The sequence below is a fragment of the Accipiter gentilis genome, chromosome 10 (genome assembly GCF_929443795.1).
Source record: "Accipiter gentilis chromosome 10, bAccGen1.1, whole genome shotgun sequence".
Lineage (NCBI taxonomy): Eukaryota > Metazoa > Chordata > Aves > Accipitriformes > Accipitridae > Astur > Astur gentilis.
The window spans coordinates 27,704,957-27,729,395 of NC_064889.1; the positions used below are offsets into that span (position 1 = coordinate 27,704,957).

Below are 24,439 nucleotides of genomic sequence, written 5' to 3' on the forward strand. Positions count from 1 at the left end.
GCTCCTCTCAGGTAGTGGGGGGAGGAAATGTGGGGACCAAAAGGAGGTAAGTGGCTAAACAGCATCTGTGAGAAGAGGATGCAGGAGAGATTTTTGCCAAGGCAGCATTCCTGAGTTTATGGGAGAGGGAAGCTTATTGAAACAAAACAAAGAAAGAAAGAAATTAAGACCTGAAAACAAGATTTGGTCTGAGCAAGGTAACATTCCCATTTGTTTTGCATGCATGGTACATGATGAACTGTGAAGTGCCGGAAAGGTACCGAGAAGCAAGCTTGTATTTTTCTCTGAGTGAATTAAAGATTAAACTTTAGATTTCTTCTATTTTTACAGCAATAAACTCAAAGTTATTAAAATGCTCTCAGTCAGCTGTAGTGGGTTATGCTATATACGGTTAACAGACTGCGCTGCATGCACGACTTCCATAATGCTCTATTATTTTATCAGGGCTGGCTTGTTGATGCAATCAGTATAGGATTACACCTTGTGCTGGGTCTTGCAGGTGTAAGTTTTCCATCTGATACTGCATGTGGCATCTTCTGGCTTTCACTTATTCCCTCCAGCAGGAAGGATGCTGGTGGGCAGGTGGCTGCCCAAAGCTGAGGGTGAAGGAAACCACATACAGTGGAAGGGCACTTCATGCCTGTGGTGTTTCTGCTTACAGCCTGAAAGGAGTCCAGGCTGGTTCTGGCATCGTCATCAGGGTCTTGGCAGCCAGGAAGGAACAGTGCTAGCCTCTATTTTCCTCCGCATTGATCTTTCCCAAAGACTGTAGTATATCCAGGACAGGGTCTGAAAGGGGCATTTTGAGATTTCTCAAGCTGCAACTTGGCATCAGAGAGAGAAGAAGATTTTGTTCAGCTGGGAAGAAGAAACCAGGACAATGTTCCTGGGTCAGATGGAGAAAGAGATGTCATTCCTGGACTCCCTTATTTCCTTGGGTAGTCAGTGGTACTCATGCTCTTCTTAGAGATGCTTTGGGTACCTGCTCCTTCTCTTCCCCTAATACTGTCACCCAGCCTTGCTTTTTGCCCCAGAACACCTTGCCTTCTTGTTTCCTGTGAGGGGGCAGTGGGATCATGCAAAGCATGGGGATGTGAAATCATACCCTTCCTTCCTCCTGCTTAAGATGCCTCTATTTACATATCTACTGTTGTCTTTAATTAGTATGTTTGTGGCTTTATGCATCTGGTGAGGTGCATTTGCTTACAGTCCATTTAAGATAGACTTCTTCACGCTGCCAGCTGAATATGAACTGGCAGTGTGCCCAGGTGGCCAAGAAGGCCAATGGCATCCTGGCCTGTATCAGAAATAGTGTGGCCAGCAGGACTAGGGCAGGGATCTCCCCCCCCATACTCAGAACTGGTGAGGCCACACCTCGAATACTGTGTTCAGTTTTGGGGCCCCCACTGCAAGAAAGACATTGAGGTGCTGGAGCATGTCCAGAGAAGGGCAAGAAAGCTGGTGAAGGGTCTGGAGCACAAGTCTTCTGAGGAGCAGCTGAGGGAAATGGGGTCGTTTAGCCTGGAGAAAAGGAGGCTGACAGGAGGCCTTATCACTCTCTACAACTACTTGAAAGGAGGTTGTAGTGAGGTGGGGGTTGGTCTATTCTCCCAGGTGGCAAGTGATAGGACAAGAGGAAACAGCCTCAGGTTGTTCCAGGGGAGGTTTAGATTGGATAGTAGGAAAAATTTCTTCACTGAAAGGGTTGTCAGGTATTGGAACAGGCTGCCCAGGGAAGTGGTTGAGTCACCATCCCTGGAGGTATTTAAAAGAGGTGTTGATGTGGTGCTTAGGGACATGGTTTAGTGGTGGACTTGGCAGTGTTAGGTTTACAGTTGGACTCAATGATCTTAAGGGTCTCTTCCAACCTAAATGATTCTATGATTCTATGATAAATCATTATTTTAGTTCTTTGAGAGCAGCATGCATGCCATGCACAGAAACAGCAGGATTTGCAATGTACAGGGCTAGGCTGTATAAACTCCCCTACACTGAGAGTGCTGACTCTTACACTACTTTTCCAGTGACACCTCCATTGTGGGAATACTTAATTTTTTTATTAAAAGGGAATTACAATATTTCCAGCCTCCATGCAGCTATTCCTAGTGCTGTCCTCTGTCTCTCATTAGTATGTTTCATTTCAGGATAATACACCTTCATGCAAAACACAACCCTAAGCCACTGTCACATGTCCACTGGGCCAACCACCCAGGAAGGAGTAAGTCTTGGAAATAATTAGTAAAGGTACAAATGGACATAATTCTGCCCTCTATGCAATAACTGGGAGATATACATCTGTTGTAATGTTCTAATAGGTACTGGCAACTTAAACAGATTTTTAAAGACACAAGGCTGGAATAGAGATATAAGAGTCTTTATAGCTTTCAAAAATGGTAAAAAGAATATCTGTTTTTTAAAAAGGGAAATTATGGATCAGCTAGTTCAACTTCCATTTCCAGAAAAGTACTGGGACAACTAATTGAGCCAACAAACAAATACTGAAACGAATCAGGGAAAAGAAATAAAAAACAGCCAGTATGAATGTGTCAAATCGAATCCTTCTGTGACACTTGTGGATAGGGAAGAAGCAGTACATGTCATCTATCTTCCATTTAACAAGGCTGTTGACACTGTCTGACATGACATTCTCAAAAGCTTATTGGGAAAACATGGACTGTATGAAACTGCTCAAGGTGGTGGAAAATGCTTAGAAAGGCACACAGAAAAAAGCTCTCAGTGGATCACTAAATGCCACAGACTCCCCTTGTCTTCTGTGTCCTTCTACAAAGTTGAGTAGAAAATTATTTTATTTAATAAGAGATGAAGTTGGAAGGGTGCACATGCATGCAGCAGAGCAGCATTACAGCTAGAAATGATTTTTAAAAAGAACTTAGGAGGTGAGGACATTTACAGAAACAAATCCAGTGAGAATTAATCAGGAATGGCCTATTGCACATACTCAATGTACGGAGCAAAATGCTCTGCAGCTGTTCTGTGGAAACAAACAGTCAGGTCAAGACTGTCGGTGATGCTATGCAAGTGTGAGAAGGGTGAACACTGGGCTGGTACAGTGCAGACTATGAAACAAATCACTTAAACCCCCTGCTCAGCTCAGCATGGGCATGCACTTAGCTTGAGTACTATGTTCTGCTGTGCATCACATTAAGAAAGATGAGAGATGACAGAAGAGAGCCCAAAGGACAGAAAGACACGCCAGTAGTCTAGAAAATAAGACATTCAAGGGAAGACACAAAGACTGAGAGTCAATCTGGAGAAAAACAGGCTGAATGAAACCTTGATAAGTTTTTAAATCTAGAGAAGACTACTATGGAAACAGAGTATTTTATTCTCCATATCCATATCGGGTAGGACTAGGACTTATGGGCTTGCACTTCAGGAATGAGCTGGAGCAAAGATGGCTGGGGAAAGAGTTGTAATCTCCATCAAAGAAGGTTTTTAAGAACAGGGTGGACAAAATTCTATCTGGCATGACTGAGGGAAAGCTAATCTTGACTTCGGGCAGGAGAGGTTTCCTCCAGATGTACCTAGCATGCCCATATGGTTGTGTGGATTTAGAGGGGATGTGTAATGCTTAGTTCCAGACTCATGACAACACCATGGCATTTTATATCATTTTCTCCCAGATGCATGCTCTCAACTTTAACAGCTGAACACTGTTTCTTGCCTAAGAGGACCCTTTTCCCTCAGCTCATCTGTGCTCCTGCTGCATAAGCACCATAAGGTCCATAAGCACCCTGCAGAGATGCTTAAAGGCAAGCAACAGTGAAACCCTGGCAGAGCTAACCAAGAGGCACCTCAGGGACTCGGGCATTATAAGAACCCTATTTCTAGCCTCAAAGCACAGACCATCACTGGAGCCTTTGTAAACAACAAAAAATGAGAGCTATCTCTGTTTCTCTGGAGAGTGCAGAGGCAGCAGCAGCAGTGATGCAGCAGCCGGGGAAGCAGCTGTGGGAGGAATGCTGCCTGTTTCTCTGGTTATTGCAGCACAGCTGTGATTTACATCCCTCAGCAGGCCACAGCGGAAGCAGCAAATCACCTCTTTTACAGGGGTTCAAAAGGCAATTAGACAAATCCATGGAAGAAATATCCACTGAGGCCATTAAATCTAAAGTCCTTCTCCTGGTTAAGGAAAGCCCTACATGGCTAATTGTTGGGTGGGAGAATTGCTACTGTGTGATTGCCCTGGGTTTCCACATTTCTTTTGACTACCGGTGCTGTAGGTGGAAGGGTGAGCTGGAGAAATCTCTGTCCTGTGCATTCCTGTGTTTTTCAACTGCATTCTCAGTGCATTCATCTGGGATGGCCACAGACCCAGAGGTTTATTAACAAACAATTGGAGGCTGGAAATGGGAGAGAAATCCTGTGTCTCGGAGTCAGGCCACATCCCAGACTTGCTGCTTTCTGGATGTTGTTCAGGAAAAGCCAGGAGCCCTGTCCTGCTCTGACTCTTCCCTAAGTAAGCATGGGTTTCGGCTGCAAGGGGTCAGGACAGGATTGAGCTCCAAGACTTTCTCTGCCAAACAGATTCTCCCCTGTGCTGGACAAACAGCAGTAAAACAAAGTAAAAAAGCAAATGCCATCCCATGTGCAGAAGCATGCTTTTATTTAACTAGCACTAAAGTTTTCAGATGCAAATAGCTTATTGAGTTGGACAAAAGTCATGGCAATAAATGTTTCTTTCTAACTTCACCCTACAAAAATATCTTTGAATAATAGGATTGCGTTTTTCCAAAAATATTCTTTATTGATTTACAGCAGTATCACATTAAAGCACAGCATTAGAGTTCCTTCATTAATGAAATAAGACGCAAAAGTCTTATTATATTAGTGATTTTCACAGAGTAACTCAGTAAGCTATTTTTAATATTCTCATGGATGCATGCCAGAAGGATAATATTTTTATGTTCTATAGCAGAGAAATATACTTTCAGACAGTTTTGACTGACTTTAAAGTGTGCTTGAATGCCCAGGCATGTTTTCCATCCCTACAAAGTGACCAAGGAAAGAGGAGTCTTATCATTAGCACAGACCAAAACCCTAACAGAATGAAATCCCAGTTGCCACAGTGTCAACAGTGTTTCCCACACATGGTCACAAAGAGGGTTGGAAATAAAAGATAGTCACTCATCCCTCTTTGAAGGCAGTGGAACGAACCGCTGCTGCGGCACTTTTGTATCAGGAATGCTGCATTTCTCCCTGCTACAGGTAACAACAAAAACCTCTGGCCTTTTTCTGCAGCTGCCATAGAGATAGGAATCCTGTCTCTTTACCCAGTTTCCAGACTCACTGTATCTTGTCCAGTGCAGTTCTCTCTCCAATGTCTCTCTACTCTTTCTATATACTTCCTTGGTATTCCAACTCAGGAAGAGGGAGGACCAAAATATCACTGTCCTAGGTGACATACAGCATGAGCAAAGCAACACTTCCAAGCAACCTGTGCAGCTGTGGCTGGACCAAAGTGCAGGCATGATGTCAGTTTCCTTCTGCTGTGCTGTGACTGTTCTTCTTCATATGATACCTATTCCAGACAGTCCCACTTTGCAAAGGGCTATTTCAGGCCTAATAAGGGGCTCTTATCAACTTTCAGGCTCATTTTCAGTGAAGCAAATCTCTACTGAATGAGCATGATCACCACACACACGTCAGGGGCTGCCTGAGGTTTTTAAGGCAGATTGACATTTGAACCCACATTTCAAACCCTGGTTCAGTGCTAGTAAAGACAGCCTCCTTCAGGGGACCTTTGGGCATACAGCAAAGCTGCTGATCATTCCCATTGAGAGTCCAAGGCTTCACAGAGCTAAGGGGAGCAGGCACCTATCAGTGGGATGTTTTAGAGCTACCAGGTGCATATTTGGATGACAACAGTCCATGCTTGTACAAACCACACAATGCAGATGGACAGATTCTGTGTCATTCCCCTGTGGTTTCAACAGAAACATCCGAGGGCTGGCAAAATCTCCCACCTTCTCAGGACTGTTGCTCCCTTTTAATCCCCTTCTCTGCTGGAAAGGGTCTGTGTCTTCCTCCCTTCCTTGGTGTCTGTGCAGAACTCGCCAGGGTGGCAGAGCATTTTCAAAGTGATGCCCAACCATTATCCCTATACAACACACATCAGGGTCTGTAGGAAGCTCTCTCGAATCATCACCACAGACCTTTATGCCCAACAGATATTGCAAAGTAAAAATTAAAATATGTTGCTAAGGTTTCAAGTAGCCAGGCTGCATTTGCAAATTCTGGAAGCCAACTTAATGGTCACTCTTGGAAGTTCTTACTTTGAGCAGTGACTATGCCAGTACAGCAGACACGAAATGTTTGCAGGGCTGAGCCTTGAATCTGAGAAACCTCCAGTCGTCATTACTTTTACATACCCTTGTGCTGGCCTGGCATCATACGCACCACAGGCATTTTAGCTGAGCTTGACCACCACATCTTGGGATGATGCAGAACAGTTCTGGGCTGTACCTGCCTGTGGGATCTTCTCAGCAGGTCTGAAGGCACTCTTAGTCCAAAAGGAGTCTCTTGGCAGCACTCTCCTCTGCTTCCAAATGGGCCTCAATTGCAAACAGATGGTCATAATTTTGAAACCCCAAGAACCACAGGACGAGACTGTAGCATGCTTGAAAGCACCTTCAGAAATCTCTGGCAAGATCTCCAATGTGACAATGATGTTTATGGACTACATGCATTCATCAGGAAGGGATCTGTCATGTTTATGTTAAAGTTACGATTCCTCTGGTTTTACTAACATCTTTGCTAGTAACCATGTTCCTTCCAAGCACTGCTCTGGTGGTTTGCAAATGCAGTACAGAACATGCAGTGTTTCTTCTGCTGGTTTCACATTAGTCTCTCCTGTAACTGATTTGGATAATAATACTGTAACAAATCCACAGCCACCTTGGTCTCCATGCCTGTCACTATGCAGCAAACCATGGCTACTCATAGCTGCAGGCGACAGCAGCTCTGGCAGTCCAGTGCTCCTGCTGCTTGGACAATGCTCCTCCAGTTGTGAACAGCCTGGAGCCTGTTCCAGGCTTACTTTGTGGTCCTCCAGGACTTCTTGCTCCTAGTTCCCTTGCAAACATACAGACTCACCATTTGGTGTTTATGGGCACACTAAAACTTTGGCCAGCCTCCTGATGCCATCTCATAATTAACAGTGCCTATACATCCTGTTTCTTCTTTTTCTCCTCAACTTCCCTGTGTAGCTGGAAGCTACGCTTCAGTGTGAGCAGTGCTGTTCATTGTTTATGTTCACATTTCCGAACAGACTGTTGCATCCTGATCAGTTCAGCCATCCTTGGCTAAGCTGCGTACCACTGAGGACAATGTCTATTGTCCTGCATGCTGCTGGCTGGCCAGAGGAGCGCTTCACATCTGGTATGAGCATTGTAGGACTGTGGTTTTGGGAGAAGCACCCATAAAAGGAACAAATCGAAGTCCATTACCCTGAGCTGATTAGTGTTTAATGTCCACTGGTAACAGCAGTGTGTGCCACACCCCTGCAATTGCAACTCCAGCCCCTGCAGCTCTATAGGTGCTGCTGACCTCCAGAAGGTTTAACAAGTGCTTGCAAGCACCATAATCAGCCCTGCAGCATCAGGAAGATAGGGACAGTGAACACAGCGATGATAGGAGAGCCTGGCTTTGTGTTCACAGGTGCCCATGCTGCCTGGTCAGTGTGGAATTGCAGCCATGATCATGATGGTGGTTAGCCAGGAGATTTATTTTTTGGCTAGTTTTAACATGAGACAGGAATAACCAGTCGGTGAAAGGCTCAGCCAGGCTCCTGTGCCCTGCCCTCTCTATTGGTGTTCAGTAAGTCCATTCAGGGGAAGCAGTTTTGGTCTCAGTGAGTTAGCCTCCCTCCTTTCCTGTTCCTGTAGTACATCTTCCCACACATGCCCCCACCTGGAAAGCCCGAAACTCTCCAACCAGCATGATGGGTGAGAGGCACACAGAGCTGAGCACCTCCCTGGGAGCTAACAGCCCGGACAGGCTGTTCACCATTGCAGGGGAAGCTTGTTATCCTTCACCCAGACAAAACAAGTGCAAAACAGCACTGGGGCAAGAAAACCAGCTGCTGCCCTACCCAGCCTGGAGAGCGGTTCATAAGCCCTAGTCCAGGAGATGTGAAAGCAAGCAGTGCTATAAAGTCCACGGTCATAAAACACATCCCTCTCGGCAGCCTTGCAAGAGCTGATGTTGTGCAAACAGGGCACTGACTGTTAAACAGATACTCAGGTACAGATACTGATTTATTTGCAAAATCTCCAGGTTCTTCATCTGATTTCTGATCTTCCATCTGTGATGGCTGTGACAGTACTTTGGTTACCAAACATTAAAAGAGAACTCACTGCAGTGATTTACATCCCTTACTGTGAAAAGCAAACACATCATCCAGGGAAACAAAGTACTAGCAACACAACACAACTGGGCATGAGGAAATGCATAGTAGAGCCAAGAGGTTTCCCAGACCTCAGCTATCAAAATGTTCCCCTCCTGTGGCAGAACTCAGTAAGATAGTGTGGAAGACAGCATTGGGAAGAAGGGTTTTTAAAGCAGAAACCTCAGCAATATAGGAAGGGAAGTACAGGTCCTACCCCAGTCTCATGGGTCCAGAAAGGCCCAGTGAAGTGGTACCCACATTGATCTCTTGTGTCCCCACTTCATAGCCTCCAGCACTGCGTGCCTGTGAGCAGCAGGATTTAGGGGGATGGAGGAACAAGAACGTGGCAGTAGAGATTTCCCATATATTCTGGGAGATGTAGTGCAGGAGAAACAATGGGTATGCAGACCAGGGTTGCAGCAGTAGCTATGGAGAGATTTTGCTGCTGATCAGCAGCCTCAGAAGGAACAGCCCTCTCCCTGCGGCATTCTCTATGTCCAAGCCAGAAACAGGCCTGATTTGGCCCTAAATACATATATAACAGACACAGCTGTGAATTTCCTCTCTTCTGATTTTAAAATATATGAGCTGGTTTGCACAACCCCAGTATGAAGCAGCTTTTCCCATCCACAGAGCTGTTCTCCAAACACCACCCTAGCGAACTACTGGGAAGCAGCCACAGCACTAAACATCTGCACAAATGTATTGTGCCAGATGTTACCAGAAGACGATGCAGCACTGGTTCTGGAGATGGATTCCTGGAAGTGCCACCCCTTCAAGCCTGCCCAGAACAAGCCCTGAGAAAGCAGGATTTACAACAAACATGGGAACGGAGTGCAAGAGCTACGATTGCAGCCTGTCTGTCCCCCTGGGAGATTTTGCTTGTCGCACAAACAGAGCAACTGGGCACACAAGGGAGCACGAGGGCAGACAGAGCTATTGTGACAGGAATGTCAAAGGAAGGGAGGAACTAGCCCTAGCCAGCCCCACATAACCAGCTCCAAGCAGGTCTCCCACAGAGATCTTCCTGGCTGCTGATTAGCCACAGGAGCAGGCTCTGCGTCTGGCACGCTAGTCTCTCTGGTGCTCCCCAGCTCTCCATGAGGTCTGTGGCTCTGGCTGCACTCTCAGTGCACAAGACCCAATCAAGCAGCGGTATCTATGGATCATGCTTTCCAGGCATGGGTGCCTGCACTGCCTCCTCCCAGCCTCAGAGCAGCCAGCGCTCCCACCTCCCGATTGCTCAGACCTCTCTTCTGGGCTTTGCAAGCGAGTGAAACACTGCAGTGGAAGCGCACATAAAGCCCTGGTCCCGTCCCCTCTGCAGGAAGATGGAGGCCAGTCCCAGTTCATGCCAGATACTGGCTCACTACTGAGGGTGGACGTGGGTCCTCGAGGAGCCTGGCACCCTGTGGCAGTGCCCTCCCAGCTGCCCAAGGAAGCCCCACACCCAGGACCTGACCTTGGCCTATGTAGGGAGCCCCTGGTCTGATTCCACCCGCACTTCCCCCAGCAGGGGCCGGTTCCCAGGCATTTCACCCTGGGCTGCCTTTACTGATGAAAATTTCCACGAAGTTAGTTAAAAAAAGAGCTTGCACTGCACCGTGGAGAATGTCATGAGGATTATGTGGTGCCATGTGGTTTCTGTGCTGTTCCTCTGTAAATTGTGCAGAGGTCAGACAGCTCTGAGCAAAGTGCCTGCGGGGTTCACACATGCACACGTGCACGTCCACACTCACAAACACTTGCGCACACAGACACGCAGATACAATTTACGTACTTGCTTTCCTTGCTGTCTCTTCATTTGAAAAGTCATTCGGAGTGAAAATGTGTTTTCTCTTTGTGAATGGACAAATCTAACACAGATGGTGCATTAACTGGAAACATCTTGTGTCCCAGTATGTTCACATAGTCATTCTGTTCAAGGGCAGAAGGCTCCATTTATGATCATTTCTTCAATGTTCCTGATCTTTACAACTTGGTGATCTCCTACTAAAAGCTGTAACAAGTCATCATTTCTTCCCTTCTTACCAACACTACAAAAGCATGGGTCTAAAGGCTATCAGTCAGCAGTGAGGCATCAGTTGTAACTTGCTGGTGTGCAGCAAGGCTGTCCTTGCGTTTGACTGCAATGAAGTCTATAGTACTTTGTGTCTCCTGTGACAGCCTTCCGTGACTCCTTTGGGCTTGCTGCTCACCAGCTGAGAGCACTCAGGCAACAAAGTATGAAGCAAGGGCCAGAGAAACTTTCCCAGATGTTTCTGCATAAATGTGTAATTTCCTTTTACATAAGAATGGATCTTTTGGAAGGAACCAGTGCATCCCAGCTGAAAGACTTGAACTGCTGCAGATTGCAATAAGTTCCTAGATAAACTGGCCTAACAGACAAATTACCCTGAAGAACTATTTAAGCCTCATTTCTTAGTAAATTTTTCTATTAGGCCATCTGTCGTGGTTTAACCCCAGCCAGCAACTAAGCACCACGCAGCTGCTCACTCACTCCCCCCCATCCAGTGGGATGGGGGACAAAGTCGTGAAAAAAAAGAAGTAAAACTCCTGGGTTGAGATAAGAACGGTTTAATAGAACAGACAAGAAGAAACTAATAATGATAATGATAACACTAATAAAATGACAACAATAGTAATAAAAGGATTAGAATGTACAAATGATGCACAGGGCAATTGCTCACCACCCGCCAACCCACACCCAGCCAGTCCCCGAGCGGCGATTCCCTGCCCCCACTTCCCAGTTCCTATAGTAGATGGGACGTCCCATGGTATGGAATACACCGTTGGCCAGTTTGGGTCAGGTGCCCTGGTTGTGTCCTGTGCCAACTTCTTGTGCCCTGGCTGGGCATGAGAAGCTGAAAAATCCTTGACTTTAGTCTAAACACTACTGAGCAACAACTGAAAACATCAGAGTTATCAACATTCTTGGCATACTGAACTCAAAACATAGCACTGTACCAGCTACTAGGAAGACAGTTAACTCTATCCCAGCTGAAACCAGGACACCATCTTACCTAGGGACTTATTGCAATAAGTGTTTTTCCCTACCGTTCCCTGTTAAATTCTCCACGTGCATGCTTGCTCATTATGATGTTGTGGATATTCCCATTACCTCCAGAAATATCTAATGCTTTCCAGAATCCTCCTGATTTTTTGGTGTCAGTGAGCTCAACATGCTACTGAGTCATGCAGGTTAAACATGCATGGAGCAAACACAGTGTTATTCTTGCAAGAGGATGTTTTCTTTTTATGATTTTAGGGCTATCAGGTTTTATACCAAAGATCACAGTTTCAAAAGCAAGTTTCACATGTTCAGATGTCATTCACATGCCATTCATCAGGCTGGATCATGAATGAAGAAATATGTCCTGGATCAAACTTTACCCTTGACTAGCTAGCCCTCAAAATGAGCTACAAAAGAGAGGGAGATGCTAAGGCAACCTGACTGCAGGTGCTCTGAGCAACGGCCTCAAGAATGTGCAAATCATGAAAGCAACACAGAAATAACCACAAGCGTAAATGAGATGAAACACAAATGCAAACTCTGCACGGAGACATCAGTGCCCTTTCCCCAGTGCAGCAAGGAGGGGAAAGCTTATAGTCACTGACATGCTTTGTTTATTTAGTCACAGGCATGGTTACAAGGGAAGGACAAGAGGCAGAGCCTGGATACGGAGTGCTGAGCAATGGTCCTGACCAGTGGGGCACTCAGCCCCACCCCAAGAATGGACTCATTGAAGATAACCGGTACCTCAGCACTACTGTGTTTTGTGGTGCCCAGGCTGCGATAAGCAGCAGGATGGGGTCACTTGTGGAAGCATTGCAGGACCTGGTTCAAAGCACGTGGAGATGGAACAACAAGAAAGATCATGACAAATGGCTATCCACATTTCAGTTTGATTTCTGAAAGAGGAAACAAAGCAGCAGGTTTGAGTCATAATGAGATTGAAATTGTTCTTAGAAACATTTCAAAAGATACGTGAAAAAGAAATGGGAGTGACTCACACATATCCCCACTATAAGAGTGGGGTGAAGGTGATTACACAGAGTTGGGCATAGCCTTGTTTTTGGGTAGAGACCAGGCAGCTGGGCAGGGACACCATGGGACTGAGAGCAAGGGTCAAGGGATGGGGGAGAGGGGAACTGACTCCAGTCTCCCACACACCATCCTCACCCTGCATCTGATGTCCCCATATAGCAGAGAAAGGAACCACGCCTGGGGAGTGTGGCCAGGGCCCTGCACACCCAGTGGGTTTCTGTGCTGGAAGGTGAACTTGGGACTTGACACATGAGAAAACAAGACTCGAGGTGACTCTTAGGCTACCAGGCAGGTGGTTGCAGAAGGCAAAGGTCAATCTGCCTGTGAGATGAGTTCTGTGCAGGGTGGGCCATTTCTCTCTGAATGCATCCCAGTGTGTTAGAAACTGGGAGAAAACAGTTCTGCAGTGTAGCCCCCTCTAAACAAGCCAGTTCCTTTATCCTGAAAACTGCAGCTTGCAAGGGCCAGGAGCCAAGAGCAATGCTGATCATGAGGTGTCAGGAAATGTTTGCCATGAATCTATCCTTAGAATAACCCCTGTAGACATTTTGATCAGCAAAGAAAGGTCCTACCCAGCCTCTTGGTGCACAAAGCAACACAGACCCCCAAGAAGGAATGATGGCTCACTCAATGAACTCCTGTTAAAATGATAACTAAACTCCAGATAGCCAACAGGGAGTGGAGTGGGACCACAACTGGTTGGGTCCAAGGCAGGGTCTTTGTCCTCTGCCACCACTGCTTTGATTGCTCAGCCAGACTGAGAGCCTGTGAAAGGTTTGAAACATGCAGGCAAATAGGTTCCCCCCCAGCTGTCTAAAAGAAAAAAATAGATCCTAGGAAACAAATGAACCTCTCAGTGCCTTAATAGAAAAGTGATGTGTGTGGTGCTTGTGCAAGTGAGACACAACTCGGAGCTCTGTTATGGAAATTTTGCTCTGTGACAAATATGTTATGAATGACTTGTCTTGAAAACATGCCAATGTGTAGGTGCTGCTATCACAACATTTGATGCCTTTAACTTACTGTGAACGTTCTTGCGATAAATCATGGAAAACCTTGCTTGTGCTATCTTTAGTCACTGCAATGTTTCACTCTCACAAGTCACTCACAGCTCTAAAAATACAGTTTATATCATTGGATTCCTGGAATTCTTTTAGTTCTTACATTCTGACTTAAGTGGCATTAAAGCTGGGCTGCGCAGTTCAAGGCTTCAGGCTGATATTTCATTGTGGATTAGATATCACCTGGGTTCAATACAATGTTTGCAATATTTATTTGATTTGGATCCAAAGGTAATTTGGAAAATCTTCCTGTAGATACACCTCTTACCTGGCTATGTGGAACAAGGGCTAGATTTTGTTTGGGACTAGATAGTAATTTAATAACCGTTCCAATATAGATTTAAACTAAAACACATGCTCATCATAAGAACTGAACAGAGACTATGTGGGGTTTTCTCCCCCAAACCTGTAGGTCTCTTGCCTGTCCTGGACTATGCACTGTGATGTTGTGATGACTTCTAGGTCAGACATTTCTTTCTCTTTTTTTCTGTTTCACTTACATGTCTTTCACAGTAGTTATTGATTCAGAAACACCAAGAGCAAAAGAGCCTTGACCTCCCACCAGCCTTTCTGGATTTGATTACCAGCTCACCAATGGCTGATAGTTTGAGCATAATTTAATGCTTTCTAATTTTCCTTGATAGGGTCTATGAAGCACGTTACTTTTTTTTTTTATCCCAGCTGGCAGCTCAACAAAGCCCAGCAATATAAAGCTCCATTTGTGTAATAAACTGTTGTACAATCTACTACTTATGAACACGGGCCCTGAAAATGTGCAACCTTTCTGCACATTACATTAAACGCAAACCAGATGGGCACTTGAAAATCCTCCCCTTTGTTGCAGGGGGCTAAAGGAGCTGGTGGTCAGAAGGTCTATTTCACTATACAAACAAACAGAAGAGTTTAACTACATTATTTTCCAAAATCAGCAATGGGAAACCTATGTAGAAACATTATGAGCAGTTAGCAAACTTGCTGCTTAACCAGAGTAGGCACGAGGGGAACTCTTCAGCTCTCCTAACTGCAGTAGCCAGTCAGTGGCCTCTGGCCCCATGCCTGCGGAATAGATCCATCACCTGCAGTGGGAGCTCTGACACCCTAACTTAGAGGCTTGTATGTGCAGACAAATGGGTAAAATGAATCTCTTCTCTAAAGGGTGTCTTGGTCAGACCTCGTCATCTATACTCTGATAGTCACTGGAGAGAAATGGGACCCTCCAGAGGGGACTGAGCCCATCCTGAGCACAGTTTCTGAGGCAGAGAAAGCTCATCAGATCAGACCGGATGTCTCACGCTTTGATAACTCTGTAAGTGAAACACATCTCACTCTCAGAGTCCTAGGGCAGGGAACAAGGAACAGTAGCTCTGAGCCAGGGACTTCCCTATCTCTGGACTGTACCAGAGGATGCCTAACTCCTCACAGATTGAGCACACGTACTGAAAAAATTTTGGAGGAGCTCTTTGATAGTAAGTAGCTCCTGCAAGTCCTCTGACCCCTTTTCTTGTGATTGTGTTATCATTAAGTTCTTTCTGAAACCCACCTGGCCAAATTAGCACTGGGAAAGAAGCATGGCCAAAGTCATCCACAGAACCTGCATCCTCACTCCCTTCCCCACTGTCAGGAAGGTGCGCAGAGAAATTATCTTCAGTCACATAGGGAATGAGCAGGGTAAAGGCAGTCTTGATACAAACCAGAGAAGACAAGAAAAATTTTTAACACCTGTTCCCATGGCACAGCTGCCACAGATAAATACAGGTGTGTAGCATGATGGGATGGGGTGAGATGGAAGCTGTTACCAGCTGAAGAAAATGATTTTTGGGAGCATTGATGCTTCAGAGTGTAACCACTGGCCCTGGTGTCAACATGTGAGAGGGTTTCAGATGGACCTGGGAGGGAAGAGCAGCTTATGGATCCTAAGGATGCTTAAGGTGCTGTCAGAAACTGCTATCCAACCAGCAGGGAATTCAGTTTATTACTCAGACACAAGGTGTTAAAGAGAACATGTTTGTTTTCCTTGACCCAGTAATTAGGCCCCATGTGGAGGGGGTTGCCCTGTAAATCCCTCTCTGACCCCAAACTTGGGATGACTGTGGATGACTGAGCCTGTGAAGAATGCATGTACTAAGCACCTCTGGACCAGGGCGTGATGACTATTTGGTACCTGCGCAATGGGAGTTTGTTTCACATTGTGCAGTGCAGACACTGTCCCTCATCATTCCCAGGCTGAAGGCTCCAGCACACTAGGGAGCTGGAGGCTTCAGCACCTAGGGAGTAGAGTGCTGGGGACCCCAGTGCCCTGCAGAGGCCCAGGTACCCACTGCATCATGAATTATCTTATTGCTTTTTGTACCTGCCTTTGTGTGCAACCAAATCAATTCTGGGAGGAATAGAGGTGTAGGCAGAACATCATGTGTCCTCACTCTGAGAGAAGCCGTGCATTGACCTTGCGACTCAACAGTCTCACTACATGGCCAGGTGAAATGGGCTGGGTAGAGCATTGATTGAGAGGGTAAAGTCACCAGGTTGAGCTCAAAGTGCCTTTCTCTGTCAAGACAGAAGTGCAAGAGCTCATGGAACCAGTGCCCAGCCAAGGTGCATGCATAATGGGTAGGGTGGGGGGTCTAGGCAAATCTCATCTCTAAACCCAGAATCACTAGTGACTGTAGGAAGACCCACAGCCATGTTTGCCTTAGGATCTTCTAAGACAACAGTTCACAGCTCTGCCCAGTTCAGGCCAGTGTGGACCAGAACTTAGGAGGAGAAGATGACATTGAGCATATAAACACCATGGGCTGTGGGACTGGGCAGGACAGGAACGGGGCGAGGGGTTAGGGTTACATCTGCACAGGCAGATGTCAGGATTCCTGCTTGTTGTAGAGGTAACAGTCTCCATTTTCCTGGACCTATGCATCCAGTCCTGGGTTTTGTAGGTCCTGCTGAATGGGCTTTCTGCTTGCTCAAAGGTGATTTATTTTTACAAATTTAAATAAAATCCCTCAGCCATTTTTGAGTAATACTAGAGTTAAAAAGACTATTTTCCTATTTAAAAATGTTCTAGCTAGACTGTTTTTATTAAATCAAAGTTAAGTCAAATAAAGACTGCAGTTTGAAAGTTCAGACTCGGGCAAGAGCTAGTCCTCTCTGAGGAGCTGTGCCCATGACAGACAGGTGTCTGTCCAATGTCCGCTGAACCACCACAGACCACCAGCCTGCAGCTGGAAAGAATACGGAGTAGTGGCCAGATCCTGCCTGACTGAGGTGTGCTCACCCTGTACCCTCAGAAGATGGGATGCAACAGGGCAGGAGAAGGAGGAGGGGGTCACACACCTTGCACTTGCTTCTCCTTGCATGTCCTGGCAGATCCCCAAAGACAATAGATGGGAGTTTCATCCCTTTCACCCAACTCATTCCCAGGCATTGTCTCCTTCAGTGGCATAATCTTGGATGGTGGGTCCCTGCTCCCTCCAGCTGCTCTCCCCCATGCATTTGTGGGGTGAAGGATGAAGGTGGGAGTGGTGAATACACCTGTATGGGTGCCCTTCATTGGGGTAGGATATGAGGAGACACTGACATCTTGCTTTCTCCTCACAGCAATCCCAACTACTGACCCTCCACCCTGCGGTGGGGGGGATTGGGTAGAAGGTCTCTGCTGTGACAACCCAACAAATGGCACTGAGTGGGACAGGGGTGCTCTGCCCTTGGCAGGGACAAATCTGCTACAGGGCTCTGTGGTGTCGTGGAGGGCAAAGGGAGGTGACTGCTGTGTACTGCTGGGGAGGGCAGCCTGTGAGGCCATGGGATGCCCCCCTCCCTCTTTGTTCCATAGCCGGGTGCTCATCAGGCTGCTCCACCAGCCCTGCGGGAGCTGTCACACCAGAGAACGTGACATCAAAGGCAGGCGTGGGTGCCACTCGACATGCGTGACACTTGGTGGGCCTGCCAGCTCCTGAGATGATGTGAGATGAAGGGAACAGGCTGTTCCCAACAGGAAAGGCAGGAAGAGCCGAGCCCCTATGCTGTCTACATGTGCAAAAGAAAGGAAAAAGCAGCAAAAGGAGGAGAGCAAAGGGCTGGAGGGATGCCCAGACTGTGGGGGGCTCTTCTCGCTTAGAGACTCTGCAAACAGCCCAGCATAGCGGGGCTGCAGGGGCAGAGCCCTGTCCCGGTGGGCCACCAAGCCAACAGCACTGGGGGCATGAACTCCTGACACAGGGTCAGCTGCAAGGCAGATGCTCGTGGTACTGCAGGGCCTAGTGTGGTCCCTTTCTGCATGTCTGCTGGGCGTGCTGGGAGGCAGCTTTTGCCTGTGGGCACCTGGAGATGTTTCTTTCTTTGCCTTCCCATAACACAAACCATGTGGTAAAACGGATGCAAAAAATAAGGATTTGAAAGCTAGAGAAAATGTGATTTCTTTACATCACCAAACATTCTGCCCCTTTATAAGTCCATGTCATCTTTTCCATTGTTATCATATTATCTTAGGTATACTTTGATATCTGGGACTGTAGAAAAGAAGTGCCCTCACTGGTGTGACTTAGTCTGACTATGGGCACACTCTGGGCCTGGTTCTCTGCTGTGTTACTCCAGTCTGACACCAGTACATTGCCATGATGACATCATTTGGATTATTTCTGATTTATAGTGTTTGAGAAAAATTGGGTCCTGTACAATAACGCAAAGACGCAAAGCAAAAATAGTGCCTTCAAGCTGCACTTTCACATTACATGATATTTTGAGGACTTAATGTTGAAAGCCTTAGAGTGCACAAAAAGAATTTTCTTCATTTCATATATTATACAGTTGCCTAAAAGAAATGGCAAACAACTCCTCAGCCTGAGTATGCTTTGCGCAGGCTGAATTGTGGGCTTTTCTGTCCATCAGCTTTCTATCAACAGATCTCCACTGAAACTCAGATCAATATCTGCCAGCAAGACTAGTTGCTGGACCCATGTCCAAGGAAAAGCAAATGACCCTTGCGGAGGCCAGGGCCAAATTGTGCTCTCTGTTACACTGATCTTAAGCAATTCTGCTGAAGACAAGTTATCTAAAGCATCCCATGCTCTGTGAGAGCAGATTGGGTTTATCAGTGCCTCTGCAAACAAAATTCCCTTTCCATTTCTTCTCCACTGACCAACTTCAAATAACCCTAATTCCCCAGCAAATACCTTAACTATGGTTAGAACACCAGTCTCTTCCTAAGAACTTGAAATGCCACATTTCAGCCAAAATTATACCAAACGCTTGGATCACAAAGAACACGGTAACTGCCTAAAGTCTGACAACAGCATTTAAGGCTGACCCAGAAATACTGAGCTGAGGAGCCACTGCCATTAAAACTTAAAATGTTGCCATCAGAAACACCCTCAAAAGCACCACACATAAAAATAATGATGAGCTGCAAACTCAGAAAATGCAGGAGATGCTAAACCAGCATTTATCCAGTCTCACTTCCCTTCTATTGACACCGCTGGGTGAGGAACTTACCGTTCTTCCGCTCCGCAAAGGGTGGTGGCTGGAGCTTGGTGCCACCTCTCACTTCACTGGCAGCCTTTTCTTTGGGTGCCTTTTCTTCTTCATTTCCACTTGGTGCACTTTTGTGGTCCGAGCAATCCTGTTTGATCACACCATTCATCACCGTGCCTGAAAGGATTGGTCCAGATTCTGGCTGCTCCACTTTGGATGATCAGGTAGAGAAGCAGACACCAAAGTGGCCTCTGGAAGAGAAGAGAAGCAGCTAAGGACCAAGTCCCTGACCAACCCTTGGAATAGTGAACAAAGACTGTCATTCGTGAAACAATCAGATCACAGAAAATTAATTACTCTATCTGTTCTCCTGCATTAGACACATTGCAGGGGAAGACTTCAAGATTCCCTATTGCCTGCTTTATTCTGTTCTCCTTGTCTTCTGGGTTTGCATCCTTGACTGCTTTGCTGGAAGAATTTCCACCCATTAGCACAGATTATTTGCGGAAAGCCAGGGGTTTTATGAAAAAACACAGTCATTGGGCACCCACATGAGAGAGCTCTTGAACTGTTAGATATACAGAACAGATCTACAAACGAGAACAATTTTCCTTTATATAAGGCTCTGGTTTGCTGAGAAAACTGGGTGACAGAAATAATTCCACACAACACAGAATAGCCTGATAATTACATGATATGGATAGCAAATGACAAATAGCAAACACCAGCTAGCTTTTACACCATGAAGTGTACAAACACCCTGCAAAGTAAAATATGTATGCAAAACCTATTCTTTGACATCAAAGTTGTGATTAGCACACATGATGGAGTTAAAGCCTTTATGAAGAATTTGACCACTTTAAGTAAAAAATTTTGAGACTTTTTGAAGAATGGGAGGAGTTGTTTGTTTACCACATTGTTCTATTCCGAGGTTTATGTGGGGTTTATGGTCAAAATAGATCAGGAAATCTCTCAGGAAATTCTGCAAATTCAGGCTGTGTTTCTACAGACTTCCAGGCAAGGAGGTGCTTCCCTTGATGGCACTCATATGTCACCAGAAACAGGGAGAGGAAGGATTCAGCTCATGCCAAATGTATTTGTGGGATGCAGGCACATGATGCAGGAAGAGCTGCTCATACTAAGCACAGCAGAAGAAAGCTGCAAGGACTGTTTCAACATAGCATTGTCCAAAAAAAATCGCCAGATGCTAAGTGAAAGTGAATGCCTGTAAGAATCAGCACCAGCTCCTAATGAGTCCCATCAGGAAAGAGCTGAGGAGGGCTAAAAAAGGTCATTTGTAGAGAACAAGAATAGAAAAGTGCAAGATTGATTCAGTGATAAACTCTGATTTAATACAAAAAAGTTACAAATTTACTGTATAAGGAAGTAAGAATAGTGCATTGTATACGATACCATCTCCTCCATGCTACGTGCGCCAGGACTGTCTCACACCCCTCTTTCTGCCCTGCACCAGCAGGGATTTTGCCATCTGCTTTCTCATCCAGCTCACTGTCCACCCCCACCTGCACTAAGCATTCCCTCACTGGCTGCAGGTCAGATACTGCAGCCGTCTGTCCTGCTTCACACTGTGTTTCAACGTGGGGAGATTCCATGTAGTGTGCCCGTGGGGTGGAAGCACTGGCCAGGGAGGAGGTCTCAAAGGTGCATGTGTCTCTCTATCACTTTGCAGGGTGGGACATAAAACTGTCCCCATGTGCATCGCCTAGGACAGACTGTGTCCATACCCAACCCTGCTGTCTGGGCTCTGAAACAAAATGCAAAACCACTCTTGATACAAACTCAGCCCTTACCACCAGACCCTCCCTTCTGCTGTGTGCTTCCCACCACTGCCTTCTCCACTCGCTTTTGTGGCCCTTTCCCCATCTCCTGCGCTCAACTATTCGTATCAAGATCTGACATGCTGCCACTACACAGGTAAACAGCCCTGCAGGCATCCAGACAAGCCAGGGCTGTGTTGTGTGCCACATATTTGAACTGACAATCTCAGTTTCTACCTCTGCTTGAGCATTTAAGCTCCCTTGAGCAGCTCATGGTCTTATTTCTAGCGGTGTGACTGCTATGCAATGCATCATCCCCACTGTGATGGGCAACTAATCTACTGCACATCCCTCCACTGGTGTCTGTAGGGCTGCAGACCCACTTTGGCACAAGCAGCATTAGCCCCTAAGCTCTCTATTTAATTCATGAGTAATGTGGAACGTGCAATAAGTGTTTACATTACTATTTTAAAATGTACAATTTTTTAACTTTTAGAAGTTGCTGATATGATGCATCTTTCCAGTGGAAACAGTCGGTGATGACAAGACAATCCAGCAAACTGTATCTGCTTACAAAAATGAGACTTTGTTCAACTGAACACTAAATCTTTGATAAATTAGTCAGGGCTTTGGTGACGTACATGTTGAACCAATATGACAGTTTTATATGGATTATGATTATTAATGTTTTTGGAAAACTAGAAAGCATGAGCCAGACATCCAGTGCTGAAGCTGCAAGACCACCAGCAGAGGTAAGAGCCTTTCAGGAAGGCTTCTTACAGGCACTGTGTACAATCTTTTTGCACTCAGAGCATATGCAACATTTTAATTTGCAGTGAATGTACTGGGTTCTTACTGCCTGAGCCAGGAGGTCACGCTGTGACCCCAGAGATGCATGCTTTCACAACACACTCAAGTACCACTGGCTCAATGGTGTTTTTTTCTGAAGTCAAATTTGGCCTCAAAACATTCCACATTGTTCACTCGTTTCAGCCTGAACTGATTGTATTTACAAAGCTTAAGCACACTTTTGAGCTTCAGAGCACATGTCCCATCAACCACTGCTGCCAACAAATAAATTGCAAGACTATACACAGTACAGGCCATGTCCTATCTCTCTCTGCCTATAAATATTAAATTCATAAAGCTGGACTACCATGGTAGCTCATGGGTGCTTCCTTGTAGATCCTCTGGAGCTGATGCTTGGTTTACAAGCATCCTTGCTTTCTGTTCAGAGAGCAATGTAGCATGGATGTGGATCAGATTCACTCCCCCCTAGACAAGCTTGCCCACCCATAAAGGCCTAGATGGGGCTTGGTTGTGTCTCTTTCCCAAGGGCTTTGGCTCACATATAAATCAAGGGTCTTCTGAGAGCAGCCTCAGTCAACCCGGTCAGGGAAGGGGTACCACAGCCACAGACTCCCTGGCTAGATCTTTTCCTGGGCCAAGTCAGTGCAGCTCCACAAGGGCCAGACACTTCATCTTATGTATGGCTTTTCAGGAGAAGGCACGGGTTTCCTGGTTGATGCAATGCCTGCATCCCACTGCCACTTTGCAGTGCTCTTCAGGCCAAAACTGAGGGCATGGGAACACAACAATTCAGTTCTAGTGGAGAGGAGAAGAGGGAGAAAGCACAACTGGCATGAAGCCTCATGGTCCCTGAAGCCTGTAGCTGGGTGCTGAGCTTGTCGCTGAGGGATCCTGAGCCCTGTGTCAGCCCTGTGTCCCTGGGATATGGGCCAGGCTGGATGGACTCTTCTCCTGACTGCTTCTGGGGCAGGCACTGGCCAGGTGAGGTACCTGAGCACCTTTGGGTATGGCCAGCTCATGCCACCCATGGCAGCATCTCACATATTCCCTTCCTTGACTTTGAGTCTCAGCAGCATAGTGTGCTTATGCGTTCTCCAGTGACTGTCACCCATTGTGTCCCTAATGGCTGCTGCTGCTGAGCTTGGGGCCGTGACACAGGCGGTTCACGTTGGCCCTGCCCTGCACATTGACCACTCTGCACAAACACGCTTGGATGCTGCCTTTCTCCCACCCCTTGTGTTGCAGGAGGAGGTAACAGAGCAGCACACCCGGACAGGGTGGCCCTCTCCCCCCATCTCCTGGGCAGCCAGTGCGCTGCCCAGACACTCAGAGATCTGCAGTCCTGCTCTCTGGGGATGACCGTTTCTGCATGGAGGGAGCAGGTTTGGAAACCAGAAATCGAGGCAAGTGCTGCACAGGCATATCCCTGGTTAGTGGCATGGACCTGGAGCATGGCTGCATGTTCCCCCCTTTGGGTTTCAGCGTTCCTCACCGTCCAGCCAGGGTAACTCAGCGAGGAGATAGCCCCTGCATGGGGGCAGCTTGGGGAGACCCGCTCTGCCTCAGAGCTAGCTGTCAGGAGGAAGACATGGTCCCTGTTCCCACCACCCATCACAGCATGGGCCTGTGTGTCTGCTGTTTCCTCCAGCCTCCCCTTCCCGTCTCTGCTGAGCCCTGGCTGTGTCCCTCTGCTACCTGGCAGCCCCCAGCCCACCACCAGCAACCTGCAGGTAGGGTCACAGCCAAAAACTGCTGAGCATCAGGGCTAAACCGTGAGCTATCACTGCCCTCATCCAGCCTGGGTGCTTGGTGCTGCTTGGGCCTTGCAGAGGTGCTGTTGTGAAATCACCCAGTATTAACTGGAGGAAGAGCTCAAGTACACCGCCTACCCACATGCATGTCACCTGGGGCGCTGCAGGCTGTTCTGAGTTTGTCACAGATGCAAGGAAGTAATTTTTCCCACACAGCAAAACTTTCCATGATTTTTATAATTTTCCCTGATCCTAAATTGAGATGGGAAGATACTGCAAAATAAACAAGATAAAAAAAGGGTAGCAGGTAACTCATAATTTTTCAGTGGATAGTTCTAAAATATTTTATTTTTTTAACATTTTTAACTTCTTCTTAGGAAAAAGGAACTAAACCACTGAAATTAAAAATTATTTTAAGAAATGGGGAAAAACTTTATCTCCCTGGGAAACAGTTTTGGCTTCAGCAGCTCATCTTCCAACCAAAAAAAAATAGTTTGGCTGGAAAATTCCTAAACTCGAAAATTTACTGTCCAGGTCTCAGCAATCCCCTTCCACATCTCAGGTCTACACATGTCAAGCAAATGCCTGGATCAAGCTTCTTACTAGCTTTCCAGGAGTGAGCTTTGTGCCAAGGTGCATACCAGAAATAGGATCTGCCACTCGTTGGAGCCCTGTTCTGGAATCTAACATAGGGACAGACACTTCTTCCTCTGCTCAGTGCCAATGCTCTCCTGCAAATACACCTTGGCAACCCAAAAAGAAAAGAAAAAAAGGAGATGGAGAGTCTCTCTGTCACAGGAAGCATGCAGGGCTCCAGTCTTGATCCTAGTGTCTGAGCAGAGGCCTCCAGCACCATTTGAGATACCCCTGCTCAGCTGGCAGATAGGATGCAGAGACTATGGCAGCTGGACCTGAGGCACCTCTACAGGCTTAAGACACTCATGTTTAGGCACCTGACTCCTGCCTGTAGCCTGCATAGGATTAGGCACAACACCTCAAAGTGCACTTTGCTTCTAACCTTTAGAAATGTCTTGATGAATGACACTTCCACAAGGCTGACTCCTGTTTAGGTTACTGTGATGCATCTTTGATGGTCTGCACAGTTATTCCCTGCCCAG

At 46.5% G+C, this 24,439-nt stretch overlaps 1 protein-coding gene across 5 annotated transcripts in view; it reads right to left on the bottom strand.

Annotated features, from left to right (window-relative positions):
- MYOCD (myocardin) overlaps positions 1–24,439 on the bottom strand; it is a 263,077-nt gene that overhangs the window by 96,896 nt on the left and 141,742 nt on the right. For all 5 annotated transcript variants that reach the window (XM_049812112.1, XM_049812111.1, XM_049812110.1 and 2 more), the window contains exon 2: positions 19,004–19,233. In XM_049812112.1, coding sequence (XP_049668069.1) covers positions 19,004–19,151 — 148 coding nt within the window. In that variant the 5' untranslated portion in view covers positions 19,152–19,233. The remainder of the gene's footprint in view (positions 1–19,003; positions 19,234–24,439) is intronic.